This window comes from Dermacentor andersoni, chromosome 2 (assembly GCF_023375885.2).
Source record: "Dermacentor andersoni chromosome 2, qqDerAnde1_hic_scaffold, whole genome shotgun sequence".
Taxonomy (NCBI): Eukaryota; Metazoa; Arthropoda; class Arachnida; order Ixodida; family Ixodidae; genus Dermacentor; species Dermacentor andersoni.
In genome coordinates this window covers 34,899,384-34,926,161 of record NC_092815.1, presented here as the reverse complement: position 1 = coordinate 34,926,161, position 26,778 = coordinate 34,899,384, and the positions used below count along the sequence as shown (strand labels likewise).

The 26,778-nt window shown below is 46.9% G+C and overlaps 1 protein-coding gene across 1 annotated transcript in view; it reads right to left on the bottom strand.

The window, feature by feature from the left end:
- Nucleotides 1–25,145, bottom strand: part of LOC126542475 (titin-like) — a 221,690-nt gene extending 196,545 nt beyond the window's left edge. Inside the window, exon 1 of the mRNA XM_055077276.2 lies at nucleotides 24,233–25,145. Coding sequence (XP_054933251.1) covers nucleotides 24,233–24,290 — 58 coding nt within the window. The 5' untranslated portion in view covers nucleotides 24,291–25,145. The remainder of the gene's footprint in view (nucleotides 1–24,232) is intronic.
- Nucleotides 25,146–26,778: the final 1,633 nt, after the last annotated feature.

Here is a 26,778-nt window from a genome sequence, read left to right as displayed (position 1 = left end):
CTTCTTTAACAAAAAATAAGTTATACAGCCTTACGGCGCACTAAAAGGTCGAAAATTAAGTAATGGTGACAATAACCGCGCAGCGCTGCGGATCCTGAGCACGCCTTTTGACCTTTGACCCCGTACTCTAAAACGCGTGCGCCGCGAATACGCAAAGCTGCGGAGAGTGCGCTCTGCTTTCAAGCGCGGAAAGGAAAGACGAAAAGGGCAGCTCACTTTCAAGATTAAATATCAGTCATTTGAGCCACCAACGTTCTACGAAAGGAAGAGAATGAGGGAAAGAGGACGAGAAGCGGAGGGGAAGCGTTAGTGTACTCTACTGAGACCGCTCCCTTTCTCTCGTTTGCTGCTTTACACGGTCGCCCAGCGTTTCATGTTCGGGGCGTTGGCCGGCCAAGTTTAGCAGAGATTGCGGTCGCATGCGAACAGCCCACGCTATTAGTCATTAGCAGCCCCGTGGGACCACCCCACGTGCGCTCGCGCGCTGCATAAATTCCACGTTTGACAAATATTTAACGGATGAAACTGCTCTGTCACAACGTGTTACTGCGCTGCTAAAACGTAAGGCGAGGCAGCGAAGCTAGTACGTCCAGCGCGCGAAGAGAGCGCGGTGCAGTCCTGCGCTTGAGGAGAAAAAAAAAAAAATTCGTGAGTTCCAGGTTACTACGGGAGGTTGGCGACGCGAAATCCATATTAAATAAACGAAGTTTCTAGATCGAATCTCGAGAGACCTTGAACGGTAAGAGGCCTAAGTAGCCACCAGTGCATACTATGCCGGATCGCTTATTTGTTCGGTGGCTATAAAGTGCCACTAAGTAACCTTGAGTGTCCTGCTTAGACAGCGCGAGTTAACCAAGATACTACAAAAACGAAAGAGCTTGAGAATGCCGTTAAAATGTTTTCTTACTGTCAAAGCCACTTTGGAAGTTGTCGGGACAAACAGGTGGCTTTCCTCTATAGCTCAACGATACAAGAGTGAGTCAAGTTCAACACCTTTCAAATAATACGCATCTTTGCGCTCTTACTGCCATATTCCCACCTCGATGCCATTGTGTGACAATCGAGGTGGCCGCGTGAGGTTAATACAACAATCAGACACTAGTAGCCGTCTCATTTTTGTATTAACCTCACGAAGAAAATATAAGAAGCGGCGAGGTGTGTTAGGAAATGGACCGAAAGAAGCAAGAAATTTCTGACAATCTACCATTTTAAAACATCTAATCCTTCCAAACAGAAACGCAGAGCTTACCTAAATGCAATATATTTTACAAGATATATCAGTATGTAAAAACTGTTGGTAAGAACCGTCAGAAAAATGGCCAGCACCCCGGAAAGACATGCCGCCCTGCTCTAAGCAGCAGTGATGACGACTGCTAGGCTACGTTTCCGACGAGATATCTTCACTCCTGCTAGTGCACCATTCGGGACTCGCCCCCCCCCCCCCCCCCCCCGCGCCAAGGATACTAAAGAAGGAAAAATTCCCCATCTCACGATGACTATTGACGGCAGTGCACTTAGCATTGAATCGATATTTACGACACAAGGTATTGCCATCGTCGAAACGATTTATACATGAGGCGTGTTCAGCAGCGGGCTCACATTGCAGCTCGGCCTCCTCTTTATAAAATTCGTCAAGGGATCAAGTGCATGAACATTAACTGCATTGCCATCACGAAAGATGCTGCAAACAAATTCTTGAACGCTATGCACTGTCGTTACAAGCAAAATATGTATTTTTTCATAATTTTTCGGACATACGAGTGTATTCTATTGTGCCCGAAATAACTGATATCAATGCTCCCATGTTTTTTGTTTATTTAATAAGTAAAGAAAATATCACACGAACTTTAGAACTATATCAGTTCGAAACCAGCAAAGCAGTGCATGCCGCTGATATGAAAAATGTAAAGGTCGTGATATGAGCATACTGGGGACAAATATTTTAATGAAACTTTCTCAGTCAAGAACCTTGTTTACATTTTTGTACATACACAACGGCCAAGGAAGAATCTTAATGGCGCTGTCCTTTGTTCCAATTGAAGCCCCACGCACGCACGCACAAAGCCCAAAGGCATGAACGATCACTAGAATAAGACACATCTCGGCTCCCATGTCTCCTATTCTTAATTTTTGCGGTCGCCGTCCAATTTTCAACTACGTACCAGTGCAGTACTTAAGTGGACACTAAAGAAAACTATTAAGTAGAGCTAGATTGACAGATTAGACTTATCAAACAGCGAATTTGTCATTCGTAGCGAGAAAATTAAGAGCTTTTGTAAGAGAGATAATTACGAAAACAGAAAATTGGAGTGGCGCCACCTGTGCTGAACTATGGTATCTCTCAAGCGACTTCAGCGCTGGCTGATTCATAGAGAGCAGCGTAGAGGAAGGTTACGCAAACATTACGTCAATTCATCCGTTTGGCCGGGCTGTTCAAATTGAGGAGCAGCAGCGATCTCTTCGGCGACCATTTTCTGCGCAACACAGTTGTGTATTGGCACACAGAAAACAATGATAGGCTCATATACGCGTAGTCTATTCATCTTGCTCGACTTATTATTTTCCTTTAGTGTCCATTGAAGTTGATGCCGTATGCCGCGTCATCAAACCTGCCGCTATAGCTCAGTAGCTATGGCATTGCGCTGCTAAGCTCGAAGTCGGGGGTTCGTTGCCGGCCTGAGCGGCTGCATTGCAATGGGGGTGGAATGAAAAAACGCCCATATGCCGTGCATATGGGCCATGCAGGTTAAGGAATACCAAGTATACAAATTCATCCTCCACTACGGCGTGTCCGGCCCTCTGCGCTTGCTCAGTGGCTATGATGTTGGGCTGCTCAGCACGAGGTCGCGGGATCAAATCCCGGTCATGGCAGCCGCATTTCGATGGAGGCAAAATGCGAAAACACCCGTGTAGTTAGATTTAGGTGCACGCTAAACAAACTCAGGTGGTCCAACTTCCCGGAGTGCCCCTATACGTAGTGCCTCATAATCAGATCGTGGTTTCGGTAGGTAAAACACCATAATTTAATTTACGGCGTGTCTCGTAATAAGATCGTGGATTTGCCATATAAAACCCCAGAATCGAATTTTCACCGCGTTATCAGGACGTACTAGATAAATTGCTATGCTATCGAATTCTGATTAGGGCCTAGTGCCGAACAACGCCAACAAAGAAGCACTGCAGCGCTCAATTAAGGCCGTAAGCAAAACCACCGGATCAAAACAAGGCCCGAAGAAAACCTTTTACGTATAACCTCTTAAACAGCAAGAATAAAACATGTGCATCGATGAGCCAAAGTCATCCTGTCTTTCACAACGGTCGCGAAAAGTGAGGAAGAGCAGTATAAGGCTAAATAATGGAGCATTTAACAGAACCCCGCACAAAAGCGCAATCCAGAACAAGAAGGCGCACTTTGCTGAACACGCTCAGTTATCTCCTCTCCTGTCTGCGATCATTGTAGACACGAGGAGCAAGCTCTTCTTGCATGTCGCTGGCTCGCGAGCTCAGCCCACGCGCCGGTTTGCTAAATGTTGAGTGCTTTGCATGCGCCGACTCCCCGCACCCCACTTTTATGGCCGCTGTCACGAGGCCACTGCGCTGAATTCTTTTTTTCTTTTTTACCGAATCCGCTTTATATGCCTCCATCGACCTCCGGTCGCGTATTACCACGCACAAATAGAACGACAGAAAACTGGAACAGCAAGCCTGTAACGAATGGCACGGCCCACAAAAACACGAGAAGCATTTCGAGTGACCGCGAGATGCGTGGAGTCGTAAAGAACGCAGAGTGCTCACGTTTCGTCGTATCGCTGCCATCTTTCGGGCGCCCCGTGAGTGCCTGCCTTTTCATCGTGTATACTGACCTGGGGAGGCTTTTGCGTTGCGCTCGTACAAAACGGGAACCGCTGGCGGGCAGGGCTGAGGTGAAAGCTAATTGTACATTATAGAGACGACATTTAATAAAACAACCTTTTTTTCAGCGTCCACACTAGCAAAGAAAAAAAAATTACCTTTAGGGACGGCTTAGCCCGGTATCCTATTGGGTTGTGGACAGATAATATAATGAGCAACGTGAAAGAGATGCAGTTAGTGTTACGATAAGCGGGGTGCAGTACAGTTACCGTGAATCCGATAGTTATCGGGACCCAGCTGCCTGCAACCCACTTGTAACCTTTCGTCCGGCTGCTTTCTTTTAAGAGGAAAAGATAACAGAAGTTTTGCATGTTGCACGTGTCTGCTACGGCAATCGTGCGCATGCTGAGGGATGACCAGGACCAAATATTGATTGCGATTCCGTGCTCTCATATCTTAGTAGCAAACTTGGAGCACATTAAACTTAAAAAATAGAGTATATATATATATATATATATATATATATATATATATATATATATATATATATAAGCGTTCGCAACTAGAACGTCGGAGCAGCGAGAGGTAGTGTAGCCGATCGAGCACCGAAACAAGGTTGTTCTTTCTCGTCGTCGTTACCTCTCTCCTAGCCACAGCCCCACTGCTCCTTATTTTACTGTACAGTTATCTCCCCCGCGGAAAGGAAGCCGTCCCGGCGACCTACGGGTTGGACAACACAGGCGGATCATAGTAGGGCTTGAGACGCTAGGCATGCACAATTTCGCGTCCTCGACGGCGATGATCGAAAGGTAGCTCGAGGGATTCCACAATATAGTTGACTGGAGACGTTTGGTTGATCACGCGGTATGGGCCTTGGTACTTCGACGCGAGTTTCGGTGACAGTCCAGGGGTAGAGGCTGGAACCCAAAGCCACACTAGCGAGCCAGGAGCATAGGATACAGGAGCATTGGAAGTTTCTCGATGGTGCTTCTGGCGTTGCTGGTCTTCTGATGTAAATATAGGGGGAAAGCTTGCGACACTCTTCTGCGTGTGCAGCAGCTTCGGATAGGGTAGTTGTTTCCGTGGAGTCAGGGCGGTACGGAAGGATAGTATCCATTGTAGAAAAAGGTTCGCGTCCGTATAGGAGAAAGAAGGGCGAAAATGCCGTGGTAGTCTGCGTGATGGTGTTGTAAGCGTAGGTCAGAAAAGGTAGAACATGGTCCCATTTGATTTGGTCGGATGCAGCGTACATGGCCAGCATGTCACCAAGAGTGCGATTAAAGCGCTCGGTCATTCCGTTAGTCTGCGGATGATACGCAGTAGTGGTGCGATGAATGATGCGGCATTCTTTGAGGAGAGCCTCGATGACGTCGGAGAGCAAGACGCGGCCTCTGTCACTGAGCAATTCCCTGTGAGCTCCGTGGCGAAGGATGATGTGGCGCAGGAGAAACCAGGCGACGTCACGTGCAGAAGCGCTGGACAAAGGGCAAGTTTCCGCATAGCGCGTAAGATGGTCGATGGCCAGGATTACCCAGCGGTTGCCGTCTGATGTGGTTGGCAGAGGTCCCTAAATGTCGATGCCTACTCGATCAAAAGCACGTGCTGGGCAAGGCAAAGGCTGCAATGGGGCGGTTGAACGACGAGGGGGATCTTTACGGCGTTGGCAAACGAGACAGGAGCGGACATAATGATGAATAAATCGATACATCCCCCGCCAGTAGTAACGAAGGTGTTGACGCGCGTATGTCTTCACTACCCCTGCATGCGCGCACTGGGGATCGTCGTGGAACGCTGCGCAAATATCCGAACGCAGGTGTCGCGGGATGACAAGCAACCATTTGCGACCGTCCGGGAGGTAGTTGCGACGGTACAAGAGCCCGTCGCTAATGGAGAAGTGATGTGCTTGGCGACGTAATGCGCGATTGGTAGTGGGTGTCGATGGGCTGGGCAAAAAACGCAGCATGGAAACAATTCATGGGTCTTTCTTCTGCTCCAGAAGAATGTCCGTGGAAGCAAGGGAAGACTCGGACAATGAGGCCTTCGGGAAGCTAGCCTCGTCTGTTAGTGGCGAACGAGACAAGGCATCCGCATCCGAATGTTTTCGGCCAGAACGATACAGCACGCGAATGTCGTACTCCTGCAGTCGAAGGGCTCATCGAGCAAGACGACCGGACGGTTCTTTTAAGGACGACAGCCAGCACAGCGAATGGTGATCAGTTAAGACGTCAAACGGGCGGCCATAAAGATACGGACGGAATTTGGTTATGGCCAAAATTATAGCCAGGCATTCCTTTTCTGTGACAGAATAGTTCGATTCAGGTTTAGTGAGTGCACGACTGGCGAAGGCAACGACGTACTCATCGAAGCCAGCCTTTCTCTGAGCAAGAACAGCCCCAAGGCCAACGCCACTGGCATCCGTGTGTATTTCAGTTGGAGCACTTGGGTCGAAATGGCGCAGGATTGGTGGTGACGTCAAGAGACGACGCAGCTTTGTGAAGGCGGCATCGCAATCCGGTGACCAGGTTGAAAGGTTGTGGCCACCATGAAGAAGCTGCGTTAAAGGTGCTATTATGGTGGCAAAATTGCGGATGAAACGGCGAAAGTATGACGCTAGCCCAATGAAGCTGCGCAGTTCCTTCAAGGTCGTTGGTCGGGGAAACTGGGCAACAGCTTGTAGTTTTGCCGGATCAGGGGGTACACCTTCTTTCGACACGGCATGGCCGAGGATGACCAGCTGCCGGGCAGTGAAGCGACACTTCTTCAAGTTAAGCGGGAGGCCAGCCTCGGCGATGCACTTTAGGACGCGGTCAAGTCGAAGTACGTGGGAAGGAAAGTCCGGGGAAAAGATAACGATATCGTCCAGATAACACAGGCATATCTGTCATTTGAGGCCGCGCAAGATGTGGTGCATCATTCTTTCAAATGTGGCAGGCGCGTTACACAGGCCAAATGGCATCACGGTGAATTCAAATAAAGCGTCAGGTGTAATGAAGGCCGTTTTCGGACGGTCTGACTCAGCCACTGGCACTTGCCAGTATCCGGATCGTAAGTCTAAAGACGAGTAGAATTCGGCGCCTTCGAGGCAGTCTAGCGCGTCGTCAATATGGGGTAGCGGATAAACGTCCTTGCGTGTGATCTTATTAAGTCGCCGGTAGTCCACACAAAAGCGAATTGTGCCATCTTTCTTTTTTACCAGCACTACAGGAGAAGCCCAGGGACCGTGCGAAGGTAGTATGACACCGCGTTGCAGCATTTCTGCAACTTGCTCAGCGATCACGCTACGCTCCGTGGCGGATACACGATACGGCCTGTGGCGTGAAGGCGCATGGTTGCCGGTGTCGAAGTGATGGACAACAGTGGAAGTACGGCCTATGCGAGATTGTTGTAGGTCGAATGACGTGCGAAAGCGGTCTAGAAGATGGGCGATCTGAGCGTGCTGCGCTGGAGTGAGGTAGGGATCAATACACTGGTAAAATGTTGGGTCACACGGCGGCGTGGGAGGAGAAACTTGAAGGGCCAGAGCGTCAACCGGAGGAGAAGCCGGGTCGTCAGGCACATCGTAAAGGAAGCTTGGTTTGATTTCGTCTTGGGGGGTAGGCTGCTTGGGGGGGTAGGCTGCTTGGGGGGGTAGGCGCATATGTTGCAGCTGCTTGCGGGGGTGAGGGAAAGGCGCTGGTAAGTCTGGATTGAATACCTGCAGACGGAGGCCTTGGATTCGCGACAACGGCAGCGTACGTAAGTGGCACAGGCGTAGGAGGCGGTTGCTGAGCAAGTGGTACTGCGTTAGCGACTTCTTGTTGTATGACCTGATGGAGATTGGGAGACAAGTGCGGCTCTGAGGCTGGACTGACTGGTAGAAGAAAGAGTTGGTGTGCCACTTCCTCTCGTAAAAATTTCTTGATTTTGTCGAATTTCTTAACTGCAAGGAGTAGAAGTGACACCATCACTCAGAGCTGAAAGCGCGACGTCCGGAGCGAGAGCTCGGCGCGTAGAAAGCCGTTGTTTGCGCAGCTCCTCATAGCTCTGGCAAAGCATTATGAGGTCGTTGACCATCTGAGGATTCCTTGCGAAGAGAATTTGGAAGGCGTCATCTTCTATGCCTTTCAACATGTTCTTGACCTTGTCATCTTCGGTCATATCTGGGTTGATACGCCGGCAAATGTCAACTACATCTTCACTGTAACTCGTAAAAGTTTCGCCCTTTTGTTGGGCACGACAGCGAAGCTGTTGTTCAGCCCGAAGTTTGCGCACAGCAGGGCGACCGAAGACTTCTGGAAGTGCCGTTCGGAATGCTGTCCAGGTGGAAAAGTCAGCCTTATGGTTGCGGAACCAAAGATGGGCGACCCCGGAAAGATAGAATGGTACGTAACCAAGCTTGTCAGCTTCAGACCATTTGTTGTGGGCACTCACTCGATTGTACGATGACAGCCAGTCCTCGACGTCATGATCATCAGTGCCATTGAATATGGGATGATCCCGTTGGCGTGGCGCACCAGGGACAGACGACCGGAGGCGGGGCCATGGGTGGCGCGGTAGGTCTAGTCTCCTCAGGCATCGGAGATGTGACAGGGATCGTCCGGCTTCAGAGTTCCAGGTTTGCAAAAGGTCCAGCACCTTCCACCACATGTCGCGAAGCACTTTGAGCAGTAAGCGTTCGCGACTAGAACGTCGGAGAAGCGAGAGGTAGTGTAGCCGATCGAGCACCGAAACAAGGTTGTTCTTTCTCGTCGTCGTTTCCTCTCTCCTAGCCACAGCCCCACTGCTCCTTATTTTACAGTACACTTTTTTTTAATGAGTGAGCGGCTGGGCGAGTAGGTGATGGCGCAAGGTAGCAAATATGACACCTCAAGCAAACGAATTATTGATCCATGTTGCATAGGGCTATCGGGTGTGTTACTTTCCAATTACGGTCTATACCTCACTGTACTTTATAACACAACTTTCATATCTTTGAACGCACAACACATATTTCAGCCAAAATTCAAGTAACAAATAAAAACCTTCTAGTTCACAAATAATTTACTTTGCCGCCAAAGTCCGCTTATATGAGCGCATATTCGCAGATGAGTGGGGACGGTACACAGCGGTTCCCGAGAGCGGTTGCCGGCATTTCGTGATGGCCAACATAATAACGGTGGCATACAGCCAATGAAGGGAACAGCTCCTACAAATGAAAAACTTTGCGATTCTAGCCGACAGCACTTCATTTCAAGTTCCGAATTCCCTACCTGTATCGGACGGATTCCTAACTTGCAACGGGCCCAAAGCGCTTTGTCCTACAATAAGCAAACACTCCTTGTTCGGCTCGCAATTTTCGCTCGCTTTTTCACACTGTTCAGAACGCTGCTATAGGCGCTAGAGAACTGTATTGTGAAACTGGAGACTTGTTACAGTATTCTGGTGCGCCATGCTGTGTTTCCTGAATGCCATTCAGATCACGTCAAGCGAACGCTCCCATCTAATGCCTCGGGAAGTTTTCTCCTACTTTTTCTTTCATCAACAAATATTCACGGGGCGCGTGGTACTTTCCCCGAACAGAGGAAATCAAAAATTCGCTGAACATCTCGCATTTCCATTCGTGACAGCAAGCGATGAAAATAGCCCCATATGTTCATAGCCGTCGGCGATGACCATGCCAGGCAGTGTTGCCCTCCTTCTTTGAAAGAGCCAAAACAGGAAAAGGAAGGCGCGTGAGAATAAAAAGGAGAGAGTAAGGCCGTTGTAAAGCCGTAAAACGAGTCCACATTAGCACTAAGCCAAACAATATTTGCAAGGCGCCAAACGAAGGACATGCCGCGCGGTGCAGTCATCCCTAGACTTCCTTCGCTTCCCGCCGCGGCTTTTCGGCACGAAAGACTCTACATTCGAGCGTGGAAGACCGGGACGCGTAAAAAACATGCAGATACACAGAACAGGACAAGTTGAATTTAAAACGCAAAGAAGGGAAAAAAACACAAGCGAGGCTCGCGCACAACCGACGATAAAAACGGGGGGACGTTAACATCGGTCCCTCGCAGTGTACAACTGGGTACACCGTAGGGAGGGGAGACCGGCTGAGTTCTTTTGGTTCTCCCGCCGCGCACTCAATATTCAGCGTCACGGCTCGCGAAACAATAGCCATCCAGCGTAATAACAACAAAGTAGTGCCTGCGGTACAATAGAGTCTGCTGCGTACCCTTTTCACCCTTTTCACCCTTACGCCCCCACCCTTCCTTCCTTACCTCCTCCACTACACAGAGCCTTTCTCTGTTTCTCCACCCTCACACCCTCTCCCGTCGGTTTTGTAGATTACTTTTTACTCCGGGTCAATGATGTGAGTGGGGCTGGTGTTCGTCTCTACTCCCCCTGCCCCTTCGCTGTTGAAAGCGACCGTGCTCCTTCGTTGCGTTACGCTTGTAGTTTCTTCTCCCACCCCCCTTTAATTTTTGTTGTTGCCGTTTTTGCCGCTTATGTAATTTTTGCTGATATTTTCTTGTGTTTATTGCTTTACTCAGCAGCGCTTGCTTACGGAAAGAACCTGCTCTGGGCGAGGAACCGTGTGCTTAAAGGAAACTATCTCGCGCTGCTACGAGAGGCTGTTCCGCCGCGCATTCATGCTTCGAGCCATTCTACTCTCCTCATACACCTTGAAATGGTGTAAGGAGTAAGAACATAGTTGTGTAGTTCCTTCGAATTTTTTTTCTAAATGTGTGCTAATCTTTAAAATTAAAACACAACTTCCGCCTTTCCTGACCAAGTTCTCTCCCAAGTACCTTGACTTTCGCATATTTTCATGCGAATCTTACGGCGACATCGCTTCTCCGCCTTTTGGGCTAAGATCAAAGTGTATATGGCGGCTGCGATCGTGTGTCTGTGCCTCCCCTGTTTCTCTCTTTCTACTTTCTAATTTTTCTACCTTCCCTATTCCCCAGTGTAGAGTAAGTAAACGAGGTTTGCCGTTCTAGTTAACTTCCCTGCATTTCTCCATTCCTTCACATCTCTATCTGTCCAGTGTCTCTAACGAGGTACAGCAACACCTTCCTCTCCATAATATAACGTGGGTATGTGCACTTAAGCTGTGCGACTATTTCCTCACAGCCGCAAGTGCCCCAGGTAAGGTTGTCGGCCCATCCAATTACAAACGAGTAGGACACTACACCAAGCCACAGCCGCCATAACCGTTTCTTCACACATTGGTAGCCCAAGTGGTAGTTAGATATTCAAGTCGGGTGCCAGCGAATACAAGCAACTGTTGGTGTAACCTGTTTAGTTCTGCAAGACCAATGTAAGATCGCATGCCATGGAGCGAAGTGTAGCAACTGCGTTTGATCTTGCGATGGGAACTGAGACACATATATCACTGTCATGGGCAGAATGGACCGATTGGTCGGCTCGACTTTTTTCCGCTGACACCACAGCGTTCCGGCAGCCATATAGTATATCCTGTTCCTCTTGTGTCGCTGGACGGTGTGACTGCCTTATCTCTGACACTAGTTGTTCTTGAAATCCGCGGCGCATTGAACTTTCAATGCGCTACTCTCAAGTCGCAAGAAATGGCCCAGTGATAAAGTGGCTCCTGAAGAATAAATTCGAGTGCCGCTCGAAGTGCAGAAACTCTGCTCCCATGAAACCTGTCAGACAGGATGTCTTGATGTTCATTTCAACAGACTTTGCTGGAATTACAACTGCGCCTGCGAACTAGCAGATTTAACAGAGCCCTCAGTATAAATGTAGAGTCGGTTGCTGTGCACCTCATACAGAAGTTGTAGTGTTGCTTGCTTTAACGATGCTTCAACGGTACTAACTTTTATTTAGGTGCCAGAAATAGCGTAAGTATATTTTGGTTTGATGCATACACATGCACCGCAAAGGCGACGGTGATATACTAGCTGGTTTAAAACCTGATAGCAGGAAGGCACGGTGTTGTGCACTGATGTCGGCGTGCGCTGTACATGGCCTCATTGTAACCAGGCCAGCCAGGTTGTGCGACGGAAACCGGTGTATTATACGTGTTCTGTGGACATCAAATAAATGTACTTCGTGATCGGGTGATTACGGGCCGGGACTATGGTAGCCACTGTAGATGCGTCAGTTTCTGGAGATCCACATTGACCAAGACCTATACTTGAGCCCTCACGTACCATATATGAAGAAAAGGCTGACAGGCTGTTGGCCCATCCAAATATAAACGAGTGTGACATCCTAAACGCGCGGTTTATCTTTTCGCTTTTATCAGTGCAATCGATACTGATATTGCACCACGCGCTTTTTCCAGGCGTCTCAGGCATATCCCGTGTGTGCAGGGAAACACCTGTACGACCAACATTCATACATTTCAGTGCATCAGAGCTTAATCACTCTGAACTTGCCTTAAAAGTTCAACTCCGGAGGTGTCATTTATTATACGCGGAGATATCGTGTCGACTATTGCCGAATAAATGCTGTGAAAAAAATGAAAAAAATATAAATGAAGACACAAGCTTCTTTACTCCCAACTGCGAATTGACGATACAGTATAGGCTGCTTTGATTCAACCTTACTTTCCTTCATTTCGCCTCTTGCTAGAATAAAACAGCCTCCGTAACTCCAGACGCACTATGTGAATTCAACGTGACCTCATTGGAATGAATTAGACTTCTGTTTCTATCAAGTGATGTTTCCGCTGACGCCCGAATTTTCTTTTCGGCACTTCAGTCCTACAGATCCGGTTGAACCTTACATGAATGCGAGCGGCATTAACTTCAACTTCAACTTCAACTTTAGTAATTCTTTTGCTTTACACTACTAACGTCCTCCTGGGCTAAAAGCTGCCATGAGCAGTTTGATTGGACCCAAGAAGCATTGTTGTACATGACAGCGCGATAACAGAGAGTACTTTGTAACGTAAGCACTAAACAAACAAAAGCAGTTCAACCAGTACAAAATCGATTTAACATTTTCGTATATAAGCCTCTTGACAGGATAGTTATCTTGCAATGCAGAAGCAGACAACATTCAAGCATATCTGATAGGATTAAGGAAAAAATCAAAGGTCATCATACAATTAGAATCGTTATAAATGAATACATATGTTTATAAGCGAACAAAATACACCTTCAATTCTATGCGAGAAATATTAATAGTGTGAGCATAACTATTAAGGATTTTTGGCAAATTGTGTTTAATGGATTGTAATCTGTGTTCAGTGAGAAAACGTGGTACATAGCAAGGATCAGGGTTTCTGAGATGTACTCGTATTTTATGGCGCTGCAGGGTCGCTTTAGATGTAAGCTATTTTCTTAACTCTTCTTTGCAAAATAAGACATCTGTAAAACACAATAGTCGTAGTACCGATCTACCCATATAACTTGGTATTTCTGTGACAGAGGTTTTGTCTTCGATAGGGGATCGATATTGGCAACGGGCCGGAGAAGCGCCTTTTGTAATGTAATTATTTTATTCATGTTCGTTTGTGTTGTGGTCCCCCATACTAAACTACAATAATTAACTTGGGAGGTAAACAATGCCTGATAAATTTGTAGCTTGGTTTTTACCGGCATGAGAGCTCTACGGCGAGCCAGCACCCGGATACTGCAGAAAACTTACTGCGAAGTTGATTAAAATGAGCATGCCAATTTAGATCACAGGAAAAAGTTATACCACATATTTTACGTTCGTTAACTAGGTCAGTATTTTTATCTAAATAAGTTATTGAGTGTTCCAGTTTAAAACTTTTATTTCTTGCTCTAAAAGGAACAGCTTTCGTTCTTAGCAGGATTAATTCTGATCCCATTTAACTGTGACCACTCAGACAGTTTACGTAGCGGTGCATTACACCTAATAATTAGTTAATTCGCATCCTTTATTATCTGTAATTCATTCATAGTTCATTCGCATCCAGATTACCTGTAACATCGATATTTACTAAGTCATTAACATATAAGCTAAATAATAATGAGCCCAAAACACTCCCTTGTGGCACCCCGTTTTTAATTGACAAGAAACAAGAATGGACGTTATCAATACATACACATTCAGTCCTATTTTTCAGTATGATTTCATCAAGGCGAGGGGACTGCCGTGAAATCCGTACATAGAAAGCTTAGATATAAGAATATCATAATTGAGGTAGTCAAACGCCTTGCTGAAGTCAATGAAAATCTCGAGGGCGAGATTCCCACCGTACTACAACTACTACTACTACACTACTACTACTACTACTACTACTACTACTACTACTACTACTACTACTACTACTACTACTACTACTACTACTACTACTACTACTACTACTACTGCTACTACTACTACTACTACTACATTACTACTACTACTACTTCTACTACTACTTGCCAAAACATGATCTGCTGATGAAGCACGCCGTAGTTGTGACTTCACAAGGTTGTGACTCCACAAGACAATACAAGGTTCACAATCGTTCTTGCATTCCACCCTCATCGGAGTGTGGCCGCCGCCGCTGGAGTCGAACCCATGGCCTTGTACTCAGCAGCGTAACGCCATAACCAGTAAGATATCACGGCAGGTTAAAGGAAAAACCAACAAGTAAACCAATGCTACCTTTCTTTAAGCTTGCCTTCAGGCACTAAACGTTTGTCGCACTCAATCGTAACAATGTAACACCTTTCGTAACCGATCGTAACAACCTTTCTATCCACCTCGCAATATCCAGTGCTCAAAGAAAAGTTATAAATAATCCAATATTTCACAAGAAATGCGTCGGCATTTCACTCATAGAAAGCAGCCATCCAGTAGTTTTCATTCACGCTCTCTAAGCGCCCCAGCAGTGGCCTTTTCTACATGCTGGTCTTCTGGTCTACAGAGAACGGATGCTGCGTAGCAACTTGAGTCACTTGCTCGATATGCCAAACTTCGGAAACGGAATTCACTGGATTTCACCAATAACTGCTTGTATTCACTCAACCCTTACCTGCGTCTTCGCCTGTCATCCGTACTCTCCTGTCATGAAACAACTTTAATGTGTCGTGAGTGGTTGGCCGCCCTATTTGCGAATGTTAATTGTTCATCTAAATTTCAAACAACACCTCATGCAATTTTTGCTAGTGTGACGAGCACCTTCTGTGCCAATGCTCATCCTTCGACCACCAATGATGTGCTTTGCGACCTAGTCTCAGCTACTTAGACGACATACCGCTGTCGAAGGAAATGGGCGGGGCAGATTGGCCTAAGCACTTTTCCATGCACAAGGTCACGAAAGCCCTACTATGCTTTTTGAAGATACCTGAACTGCACGCACGTTTGTGAGTGTAAGCGAACATTCTTGCGGTAGTGTGTTCACAGTGGCTGCATCTTTATTATCTTTCTTATGTCTTTCAGTTTTCTCATCTATCTCTCCACCTTTCCCCTTGTTCAAGTGTACGGTAGCCAACCGGACACGGCCTTGCCTAACCTCTTTGAGTTTATTCCTTTCTGTTTGTCTCTCTCTCTCTCTCTCTCTCTCCCTGTATATCTAGTCCACAGTGATGGGCTGTTGCAGCGCTCTTAAACTACCACCGAAAGGTCACCTAATGTCTATGATAACGCAAGCTCTCAAAGCGCTCTTTTTACTTACTTGTGCCTTTATAACGTTCAAACAAGGCAGAAAAAAAGTTAGGGAGATACACTAAAGGCTGCTTACGTGTTTGAATGCGAAAGCATTGTAATTGCCTAGGAGAAATGTTTTCGCTTAGGTATTCATCCGTATGTCATTGCGCGCGTGGTATACTTGCACGGCATTTCTTTTTGTGCTCCCTTGCTTCGTCTTGTGAGGCGTACTTCCGTGGGTGACCACGTTTTACAGCTGACGCTTCGGAGTGCATCGCGGTAGACACATCACCGATGTAATCCGAAGAGCAAGTGACGCGCGGAGGGCAGCGACGTGACGTGTGCAACGACGCACAAGCTAGGCACACCTCAGTTCATACACTCATGATTTGGCGCCGAGAATGCCTCGCAGTAGACAGAGCATCGATTAAAGCAAGTAATACGTGGGAGGCAGTAATGGAGGCAGTGATATGACGTGTGCAATGACGCACGCACTAGGCACAACTTTAATCAACCATAACCATGGAGCCACCGTGGCGTCGGGGAAGCGTGCTCGTCTGGCACCGAGGTCCGCGTTCGGTTCCCACCCAGCCCTGATTACACCAAAGTTTCTTCTCAGTTCCATGATTCACTTTGTTTACAGAAACCTGCCAGACAAATTTGACGTCAATCCGAGCATTTCTTGACACGTTTTTACTCTCCGTGCCATGAGCCATTTTTGGAACTATCTTTCGGCCACGCCGCCGACGACAACGCTGGATTTTCCCGTAATGGGGCATATAATGCTTTCGCATTAAAAAACCTAAAAGCCACTGAGTTGTTACCTTAGTGTTTACTGCGCTAAGAACGTGGCGTTACGCTTCAAGGATCGACTGGGGCCTAGTTGGTTCATTATCACAGAAAGAGAAGTACAGGGTTTTACGAGTAAAAACCACGATCTGATTGTGAGGCACGCCGTAGCGGGTGACTCCGGATTAATGCGGAGCACCTGGGTTTCTTTACTGTGCTCCTAAATTTAAATGCGAAATACGGCCGCTGTGGCCAGGATTTCATTTGACCGCAACCTCGTGTTAAGCAGCCCAACACACACACACACACACACACACACACACACACACACACACACACACACACACACACACACACACACACACACACACACACACACACACACACACACACACACACACACACACACGCACACGCACACACGCACACACGCACGCACGCACGCACACGCACACGCACACGCACACACACACACACACACACACACACACGCGCGCGCACACACACACGCACGCACGCAGAATATGACCACAGAAAAGTGGTCATATTAAATCATCTGATATATTAGAAATACACTGTTGTCTTTACAAGTTGTGCAACGTGAGCAAATCTCTCTGCTTAGTAACGGCTACCACACTTGCGCATACTAAGGAACAGTTCATCGCTATGGTGGTTTACGCAAATACTCCTCGCTCCGGCTCACCATACGTAAGAACCTAAGAACCTCAGCATTTCCCAAATGCACTGCAAAAAGCATTGCAAAACTCTCCATGCTTAATTGAACGCTCTGGCATGAAAACTTTAGTTTTACAAAACGATACCAAAACTGCCGGATTCAATGCGGACTATTTCTGATCTGATTGCGCTTTCGCAGGGAAAAGACAGAAACGTAGTTCTTGTAACACAAGTGAGCGAGCGTATGCTTGCTTACTACACCTCTGTTTGAGCGCGCTATCCGTGGTGTTTATCATGTCTTTGATTAAAATCATTTATTGATTTCTGCATACCACGCAATTATGTATCTGCATTCATGGAATGAACAGGTAAATAAAGTAAACGCAATAAAACACAACTGCGAGGCTTTTGTCGCTTTATCATTATACTCGCCACATCGCTTTTGTCGCTACATCCCAGTTGTCACTACATCACTTCTCAGACAACAAATATGGTAAAGGTTTCCGCGAGGCACACAAGCGGTGCTTTCTTGCAAAACATGTTTTCCGCCAGCGCCTCCAGTAAGCACGAGAAAAGGCTTAAGAGCAGGGGCTCTATAAAGTGGGTTTACGAAACAGGCTAATCCTGTCTTGTCGCAAAGCAAAGGCACAGCATAAACGGTTTAGGATGGTATAAGTATAGGTGACATCTCCATAGAACGATACCAGTTGATCTTAGGTCTCGCAGAATGTGCACTGTGCACAGTGATCAGCAAGTAGACGTAAGGAAAAAAACATTATCGATAACAAAATGGCTCAAAATGCCCTTTAGAAGCGCAACAACAGGCAAAAGAAGGTGGTGTTACCGGAGGAAGCGGCGCCGTAACATTTTTTTTTTTTATTATTGTGTGAGTTGTGGATGCGGCGATATTGCTTTAATATATTGAAGCGAAGCTCTCTATGCCTACCCTCCTGTGTTTTGCGTAGCTGCTGACCACTGTTTATTGGCTCAGTCAGCATTTCAGCAGATATATTCCTAAATATATATATATATATGAAGGTTATAAGTGCGTCGAATTATGAAAGTGCCAAAGGCGAACAGGTTTATATAACCCTTACATGCTGACCGAAAAAGTAGTGCACGGGAGCGCACCTCTGTTCTCCGCAACAAAAAAGATAAACTCCTACATAAAACCTGAACATGCTGAGCATACAATGTCGACTTCGAGGTATATCTAAAGCACACCGACCTATTAATAGATTAGTTTATTATACTTAACGGATTCTTTAGTTTACTACCTTTTTTTACTTTTACTTTTTACTTTTACGTTATTCGGCATGTGCCACAGGGTGTATGCGCGTTCTTTGACCATGCTGCGACACGAGACTGCGACACAAGAGTCCTTAACTAGCTTGTGAGTGGTTTATAGCGTATAAACAAAAAAATGCATGAGCTCAAGGTTGTGGCCTTTATGGCGGATAAACATCAAGATTGCTTGAGATTACACGTTGCATAGGATGAAAGTAAGCAACATTGTACACATCGTGGTTAGTTGTAAGGCATTTAATCAATCGCTTCCCCTAAAGCTTCACTTCACGTAGATTGCAACATGTGTGTTGTACCTGCGCATTATTTTTTTAAGGCTAGAGACCCATTTTGCCAACTTGGCATATGCATTCTCAGGGATTGGCTCAGGATGTGCACATACCAGTATCACATACGCACTGCCAAACTTGTCTGTTCGGGCACATACCTAGTGACCCAAGCTGGCTACTAAGCTGTTCATTTGGGCAGATACCAAGTGGCATATAGTCTGCTCGGCAGGAAAGCAGCTGGCACGTATCTATACAGTGGCCAAAGCTAGTAGACGACTTGAGTCACTGGATATGGGCCACTGTTTACTGTGCGAGATCGCCCAAACATCCAAAGTGGCCGCAGTAGCTAAAGAAAGGTACCACTTTAATCAACTTGTGACACATGTAAGCGGAAAGTTTATGCAAGAGTTTCTTCCCTCGATACCGCGCTAACGTCATCGAGAAGCAACACGTACACATTGTACGTGTTGCTCCCAGGCAGGATGGCGGCGAAAGGGAAGAAATGAACTTGACCTCCGGGGCTGACCAAGCGCGCACCGAAGCAACATAACGCGCGCTGTCCGGATCCGAACTATATACGCACTCTCGGCATCAGAAGGGCGCAGATAAACGGAACTCTGGGAGCCGTGGTCTGGGGCGCGCTCCAGCAACAAACCCGAGTGCGATACACGTGTATCGGCCAACTAGGAATGAGAGAGACACGGAGGCCATGCAAAGACCCGACTCGGAAAGGAGACGGAGGTCGAAAAGCAAAGGGCAACAGGAAACGATGGCGGGGTACAGCTTCCATGGACTCATGAGAAGAAGGGTCGGAGCCGAAAAGCCGCGAGACGCCAGCAGTGGAAGCGAATCGTCGTTGAAACGGCACCCGGGAGATTCATAATTCCTTCTTGTGCGTCCGAAGCGCGAACGATGCGTTGGTGCGGCGTGCCGGTGGTACCAGTTGCGGATAATGCGACGAGCCGACAGAGGGGAAACAAGGGGGAAAAGACAAATTGGTAACAAAAGAAAGAAAGCAGAAACATATCTGGTAAAGACACAAACTCGAAGAGAGAATGACCGGAACGGAGTACAGCTTCCGTAGTCGCGACTTTGTCATCACTCACTCCTGAATTTTCAACGCGGTAAGCCCAACCTGGGTCAAGCACTCGAGAACTTGTGTGATCTGAGCGGTGTTTTATGTGGGAGGCTCGCTACGCCAAGCCGTTTATCCTTTCCCTAAAGAGGAGAAAAAAGGAAAGAAAGATTATAGAAGAAGTCTCTCTGCCCACACTCTGACAGCCAGCAAGAAGAGCTGTTTAACGAGCGCTTTGGGGCCCATTGTGAAGTGTTAATAAGCGTAGATAAGCCGGCGCTTTTCCAGTGTGCGCTGCTGGAGGAGGGAAAGGAAGCAAGAGGCACGCGGTTACTAAAGGTGGCTTTCTTCCATCGAACATTGTCTTAAGAGTGGTTGCGTTGTCGTTTATGTTATTTAGAGGCGGCTTCTACAGAGATCAAAAGTAAATTAACAACTCCTCGGATGCATAAACTGGAAATGATGATTACATGGAATTCGTCATTGTTTCCTGAAATAGCACTGCTGTCGCCAAGGGCAGTCCATGTAGCTCTTCTGGAGCCCCCCACGCAACATGGGCAAGTGGACGGCTTCGACGACACGGGTGAATGAAGCCTAAAGTGCTTAGATTGAGGCTTCTCATCCTATCATTGCTTAGTAGATGATAACCCTGCGAGATACGAGCTGTGGTACGTCATCAACAGTACTGCATGCATTACAATGCCTTAGTAAAGCATATCGTTTGGTGCTGGTGGACCTTGCCGCCTACAGACACACCTGCAATTGTTTCCTTCAAATATGTTGGGTGACATTTACACCCGAATTTTACGAGCTAGGCAAGCAACTTGTCCGTCTCTAAGAAGACGACGACGAAAAGGCGAAGAAGAAAGACAACATGTGCAGAGTGGACTACGAAGAGAGCGGAACGCCCAGTCGGAATCTGTTCACCCTACGCCCCACCTCCAAGTAATCCCTAGGCGTGGTCACTCAATGCAATATCGATGACATCATGCATGCTGGATCTACAACAGTTCGCTTCATTTCATAATCGGTCGCATAAAGCTGTATATGTATTCTGACAGGTGATTTCGAAAGAAATGCGTTGTTCAATAAAAACCAACATGGCACTATTCTTCTGTCTCAGTGAAAAACAATTGGAAGGTTCGGTTTCATCTTCAACCTTTTGAAACCGGTATTTCAGCTTCCGTAAACCTCTGCTGCGTTGGATTCCTTGCCGTCAGAAAAGGCTTAACTTCATTTGTCCTCTTCCTTCTTTTCTGCAAATGATCCTTCTTGTATTCAAGTTTAATGGTCTCCAACTATATTTTATTGTGAGCATGGTAGGAAGCAGTTGGTGACTGAGACTACGACGCCATTACATCATTCGGTCTGCTTGACCGTTAATGCTTGGCTGCGCATGCTCGTGAATATCTTGGTATATGTAGGTAAGAACAGCAAGTGCTCGAATTGCGTAAAAGAAGTACGTTTTTTTTAATGCAACACAAAAGAACTTTGACATCGAAATGCGTCAAAAGAGAGAAAAAGGAAAGGACGGAAGGTCAACCAGATTCTCGCCCGTTTGCTACCCTATACAAGGGCACTGGTTGAACAGTCATACGCTGTTGTGTCACGAAATGAAATCTGCCTTTATCTCCAAAGGCTTTTTGTGGGGCAAAGTGACCGGGACCTACCAAACGTGGAGGAACTACCACGAAAAAATGCAGAGACAAGGCATGGTAAGTTTTGTTTGTGCGATGTGCTACATTACGTCAGTTGCCCAACAAAAGACGCTTCAGTAGGTGACATTTGCACAATTACTATGAAAGCGATAGTATCGTGCAACGTAATGTTAGGTGGAGTAAACACGCGGTTTCCACTCACGAAAGAATGAAAGATAAAGGCAAAAGGAAGGCGAATCGTGCGTAGACAGAGAAAGCACCACGAGAAACCAGAATCATATTTGCCGGCACAAACTCCCAATCCCGTATCTGTAGAATGGCGTTTTTCTTCTAGGAAAGAAGAAAAAGAAAACGGAGACAAAGCTCTCACTCGAGGAGCGCATCGGAAGACGCGATCTCCGGCTTGCCAGACACCCTAGTCCTTCTGCGAACCGCACGAAGGGCCACGAATAGTGGCGAGCAGTTGCAGGGAGGAAATCTTGCTGTGCTCGGCTGCGCATGTCCTCCTCGCGCATTGGGAATGACACATGCTCTCTAATTTCCCTAATCGCTCAACCCTGCGGAGTCTCAGCCTAGATCGGAGCCGACATGGACCCTCAGCCGCCGCTGCCCTGGCGAGGCACCTATCGCACCCTAATCTCGCGCATCGGGACCAACGTGCAGTCAGCGTCGTATCGCCGCAGCTCTCCAGAGTCTGTCTCGTGTCACGCCGGGGCGTTTCCAACAGAGACACGTGCACGACACGCGCGAATCTCTCCCGACATCGCGTGTGGTCGCGCTACTTTAGAAAGCGTTAATTTTCATTGGTCGTGTCTGCTGGAACCTGCTCGGCGAATCTTCGCTGGTATGTACCAATCGTGGGCAACTTTTGCCAGGCTAGGTCTGCTTGCAGCAAGCAACACCTCCCCTTCTCCTCCTGGGCAGGGACAGCTTTAGCTTGTCCTTTGCCATACGCGAGTATTCATGGGTTCAAAAGGTGCGTTTTATTTGATTGCAGGTAAGTCCACGCCTAATTCCCCCCCCCCCCCCCCCTATAGCCGTCGCAGAACCCAGCACAGCAATAGCTTACGGCTCGAAATTTTGTTAATCCAATAACCAACTATGGGAGTCTTTGGATTATATAAAGGTCAGTGTGCGTATAGGAGAGCGCAAAAGCTTGGAGTAAAAAATTTACTACAAGCAGTGACCATAGCGGACCGCGGAAACCTTGCGTATAAGAAAACCATGAATAGTTTTCGCCGTTATTTAGAAAAAACATGACAAAAGCTTAGATTCAATAGGAAATATTTGAAACCTTGGTATGTGTCATGGGTACAATAACCTAAAGAAGAATTTACATTTTAATGTTCTAACCTAGATATAGCATAGCATGAATAACATAGCTCATATGTAAGAAATTTGCATTACGGAAAGGGCCTGTGTCGTAAAAGTGCATAGTCGAAATTCGTAATTCACCCGTCAACTTTCAAACACATTCATGGGTGCATCTACGTCTGTGACAAAACGTACAAACACTTCGACTGCTTAAGTGTAACGTCGCCTACAAATATTGCCGACTAGTTACCTCTCATTCTACAAACGATGGGTCTCGTCACTGAAACAGCGCCCAACGCAAACTACTGCAATCTTATGTATCATATTAATCATCAAATGAAAAGATGCTTTAGATGTCACGGTTATTAATACAGGCACAATGACGGTACGTCTATTAACATAATCTTCTGGAATATGTTCTTGTGACACCAGTTATTCGCTGTCGTTTTTTCTGACACGTCTTACCTACTCAAAGAGGCATCAAATTTACTTGGCCGATGAAATCAAGTACCGCGCAATTGATAATATTGGATGCCTCTTTCTAATATAACTGTTCTTTCATACCTCAGAAATGACATTTTAATTTAGGAGAAAGATGCCATAAAAGCAAATTATTCACTTTTTTTTTCAAGAAACACCGTGGTCTCGGAGATCGAATGCCGTGCGCCTGGGGTTAATATGTACGTTCCAACTCCCGACTGACAGAGATAGCAAAGTCCTGGTACATTGGGTAATATTTTTATGTTAAAGTACTGTTCCACATACGACGAGTACGTAAGTCTGAAATATTTGCATGTCAATCACATCAATTTCACTGCGAATGGACTTGCATGATCGCGGAATCATACCATCGCCATCTGATAGATTTGCAACAGCCCGGAAAACGCCTTCGGACATCTTTCTGCAATTTTTTTCCTGCGCAGCACAATCTAACTTTAAAAAAAGTGTTCATTTTTCTGACAAGAATGTGTCAGTCATTACAATGAAGTTCTTAAATAACTTACATTTTAATATTACTTTACTAGCGTGACCTAAGAATTAGGGAAGCCAGCGACATCTTTTAATACAAGAAGGGCCGCAATATTTCTGTCCCAATGATACTAAATCAATGACGGCCCTGCGCAGCATTACGTGAGCTGCCGAAGTTCTTATACGCCATAATTTGTCCTCTCATTAGATCCATAAAACAAGATTAGCCATCATACCTAAACTGTTTACGATTGCATTTTCGTCGTAGCGGCAAAAGCTGGATGTATTTTCGGCATCCATTTTTTCAGAAATGCATTCTTGTTTTCATTGATATGCTGAACACATCAATAAACAGCATTCCACCATCTCGTACCCGTGTTATCTTGTGTTGCATGGACACGTGGCTCGTTCTCAGTTTCTAGTCTCTAGGTTTTTTTTTTTTTTTTTTACCGTACCTTGGACATGACGCGTGAAACAGTGTTGGAAATTTACTATGCGGAGGCCTGACAGCTACTGCAGGGGCTTTGTACGCTCCTTTAGAAATTATACTGCATGCAGTAATTCCCATCTGCAGTTCCTTTAACCATAGGTGTTTTGTGCGTCACACAAGGTGAACCTTAGCGTGAAATTTTTCCGACGTCGCGCTAGACACGCGGCTGTAGCGAGTAGTGCGCAGCCTCGTTGATTTTTCGCTCAGACAGCTTGCAAATGAGACGCGAAGCCTAACAACAATAAACTGCTCGGTACTGGCCCTTACAGCGCAAGTATGTCAGCGGCGTACATGCGATTAACAAGTTTTAACTTACCAGTTAAGCAAGGAAGCAGGCAAAACACCTTGGGCCACCAGCCGACTAGAGGACTCATCACGGTGACTCTCCCGGGGACAGAACACACCCGGAACGTTGGCTCGGCGACGAAGAGCGAGAGAAAAGCCGAATTTGGATAACCGTGAGGCGTTCAGGGGAAAAAAGAAGAAAAAGTTTTTCGCCAAGCAGTGGAAGTCGCCAAGTTTGTGTCTCACGAAGCAGCGAGTGGGACCGTCGTGCGTCCGGATATCGTCAAGGGCCGAGATATGCACCGCCGACACACGTTGCTAGTTTCGCAGCCGTGTCACTCGAATCACGTGCAACAAGAAGGAGCAGTTCCATGACAACATATCAGACGTAAAAAAATTTGAAAAGCTGCGCAGCGTGTTGCGGCCGCGGCGACGACAACCCATGCGACCGGCGTGCGTGAGTGACTCCTTTTTTTGAGGTAAAACCTTGACTGGGACGGTGCCACGAGCCCCCGCTTCACCCTCGCCACCTTCTTTCGGCCGGTGGGCCCTCCCCCCTTCGCGCGGTTTGTTTTAAGGCCCCGGGCTCGTCGCTTACACAAGAGCGGGCAGGCGTGGCCATCCTCTCACGCCACACAGGGCGCCTGCGCGGCCTACTCCAATCCCGCGGCGCCACCAGGTTTCGGTTTCACTTTTGCGGTGCGCCGCCGAGCGCTCTTCACGTCGCCGCGCCGCCACCACGGCTCCCTGCTGGCTCTCTTTCTTTCCTTCTTTTTTTTCCCTTCTCGTCGCCGGATAACTCTGTGCGCTCGCCCGCTGGTTCTGTCGACATTTGTTTGCTTTACGGTTTCCCTCGTCGCTGTCCGCAGCGCGCAGGGCTTGCGCCGCGGGTTCTGCTTCGCCGCACGTAGAGTAATGGAGTGGCAGAGCACGCTCTACAGGACAGAAAGACAGAAAAGGAACAGAGCGTTCGTGTCGACACGGAGATGAAGTTGTTCGTGTCAGCCGCAAAATCCGGACGTCCCATAGAGCTAGCACACCTTGCTATCATATTTAAATTTATTTTTGAGCCAGCATCGTTAAGTACTAGTGTGCGGTAGTGCAGCGATACGTGTGGCTCTTCAAGTAGACAAAGCACCATTTTTCTCATTATTTCTTGTTTTTTCCTTACCAAATTACATATGAAAGCACATATGAAAACGTACATATAAGTAAGAGATGCTAATTCTGCCGAAACGACATCCGAAAAACTTGGAGTCACCGTGCTCCTGCCTCCAAGATCCACTTGGAGGCAGGAGCACGGTGACAAAAGGTTCAAAAAGGTTCACAAAGGCTCACAAAAGGTCCACAAAAGGTTCTCCTCAAAGGTCTTCAAGATCTTCAATGGTACTATGTCCCCTCTCATTGGAGAATTCCACTGACACAGAATACAAACCAAAATGGTCCATGGACTAGTACAACAGGTTACAATGCGCAATGAATCAAATGTAGTATCTCTGACTCGGTCTTTCAACTTAATTATACGCATTACTTAGATGCGTGGTTACTGTGAGGTTTACGGCAATTATACGTTTTACGGAAGGAAATGTTTACATCGCACCATTTCTTTTTGTTCTGACTCTTAATTTCCGTGAAAGCTATTACAATTCATCTCTTTACCCGCTTAGGCTGACATACATAAAGAACGTAGTATTAAAGCCTGCTTTAACCACCTTTTTGAGCGTTGCTTTCAAAGCACCATCTCATCTTGAGTAGACGCCCTATCTAGAGCCTCCTACTAACAAAATGGCTACCGCATAGTTTGGTACTAACACATTTTGCGCATGATACATCCGCGGAGGCTGCGAGATGCCGTTGCATGGCGACAACTGCAGACGGGTACTTTCCCGAATCTAAACCTTCTGAATAAAATTTTCCCTACACAATATGAGGCTAAGTGCCCATGGTGCGGAGAGAAACCAGATCTGTACCACATATCATGGGCCTGTCAAAATATTGAGTCCCCAACTATCTATAAAATTAAAAACCCGAGTGCGGAACAGTGCTTTCCAGCGTAAGCTTGAACGGCCAAAAGCGCCTAGTAGAGCGAGCTCGCGGGTTGGCCATACTCAGTGGAGCCTTGGACTAGGGCACCAACCCTGTGATTTCAGACAGAAGAATCCATCAGAAGATGGAAGAGGCCGTCTGAAGCCGCGAAGATCTCTTTTCTAGAGCCCAATAAATGTTTTCCGATCCGATCCGACTTCCGAGAAGCTTCAACTAGAACAGGCACAATCATGCTCCCTACCTCGTGCTTGGTCATTATAAAACCTCATCGCTTGGTAAAGAAGTACCTCCAATGTCAGGACATCTACACTCGTCAGGTTAACTTTGAGCACAAATGGGAAATCCCTACAGAGAACAAGAGCACCTTGGACATGTTGGTGTATCGCTTGTGTGTCTCGTCTTCTCCGTCCTTGTCTCAATTTCGCGCTACGACTTAGTCACTATAGTGGAAGCAAGTTGAACACTTTATTGTGACCTGTTTTTCTTTTATGCGTGCATGTGCGCACATACGGAGCGGAGCGAAAATGAAGG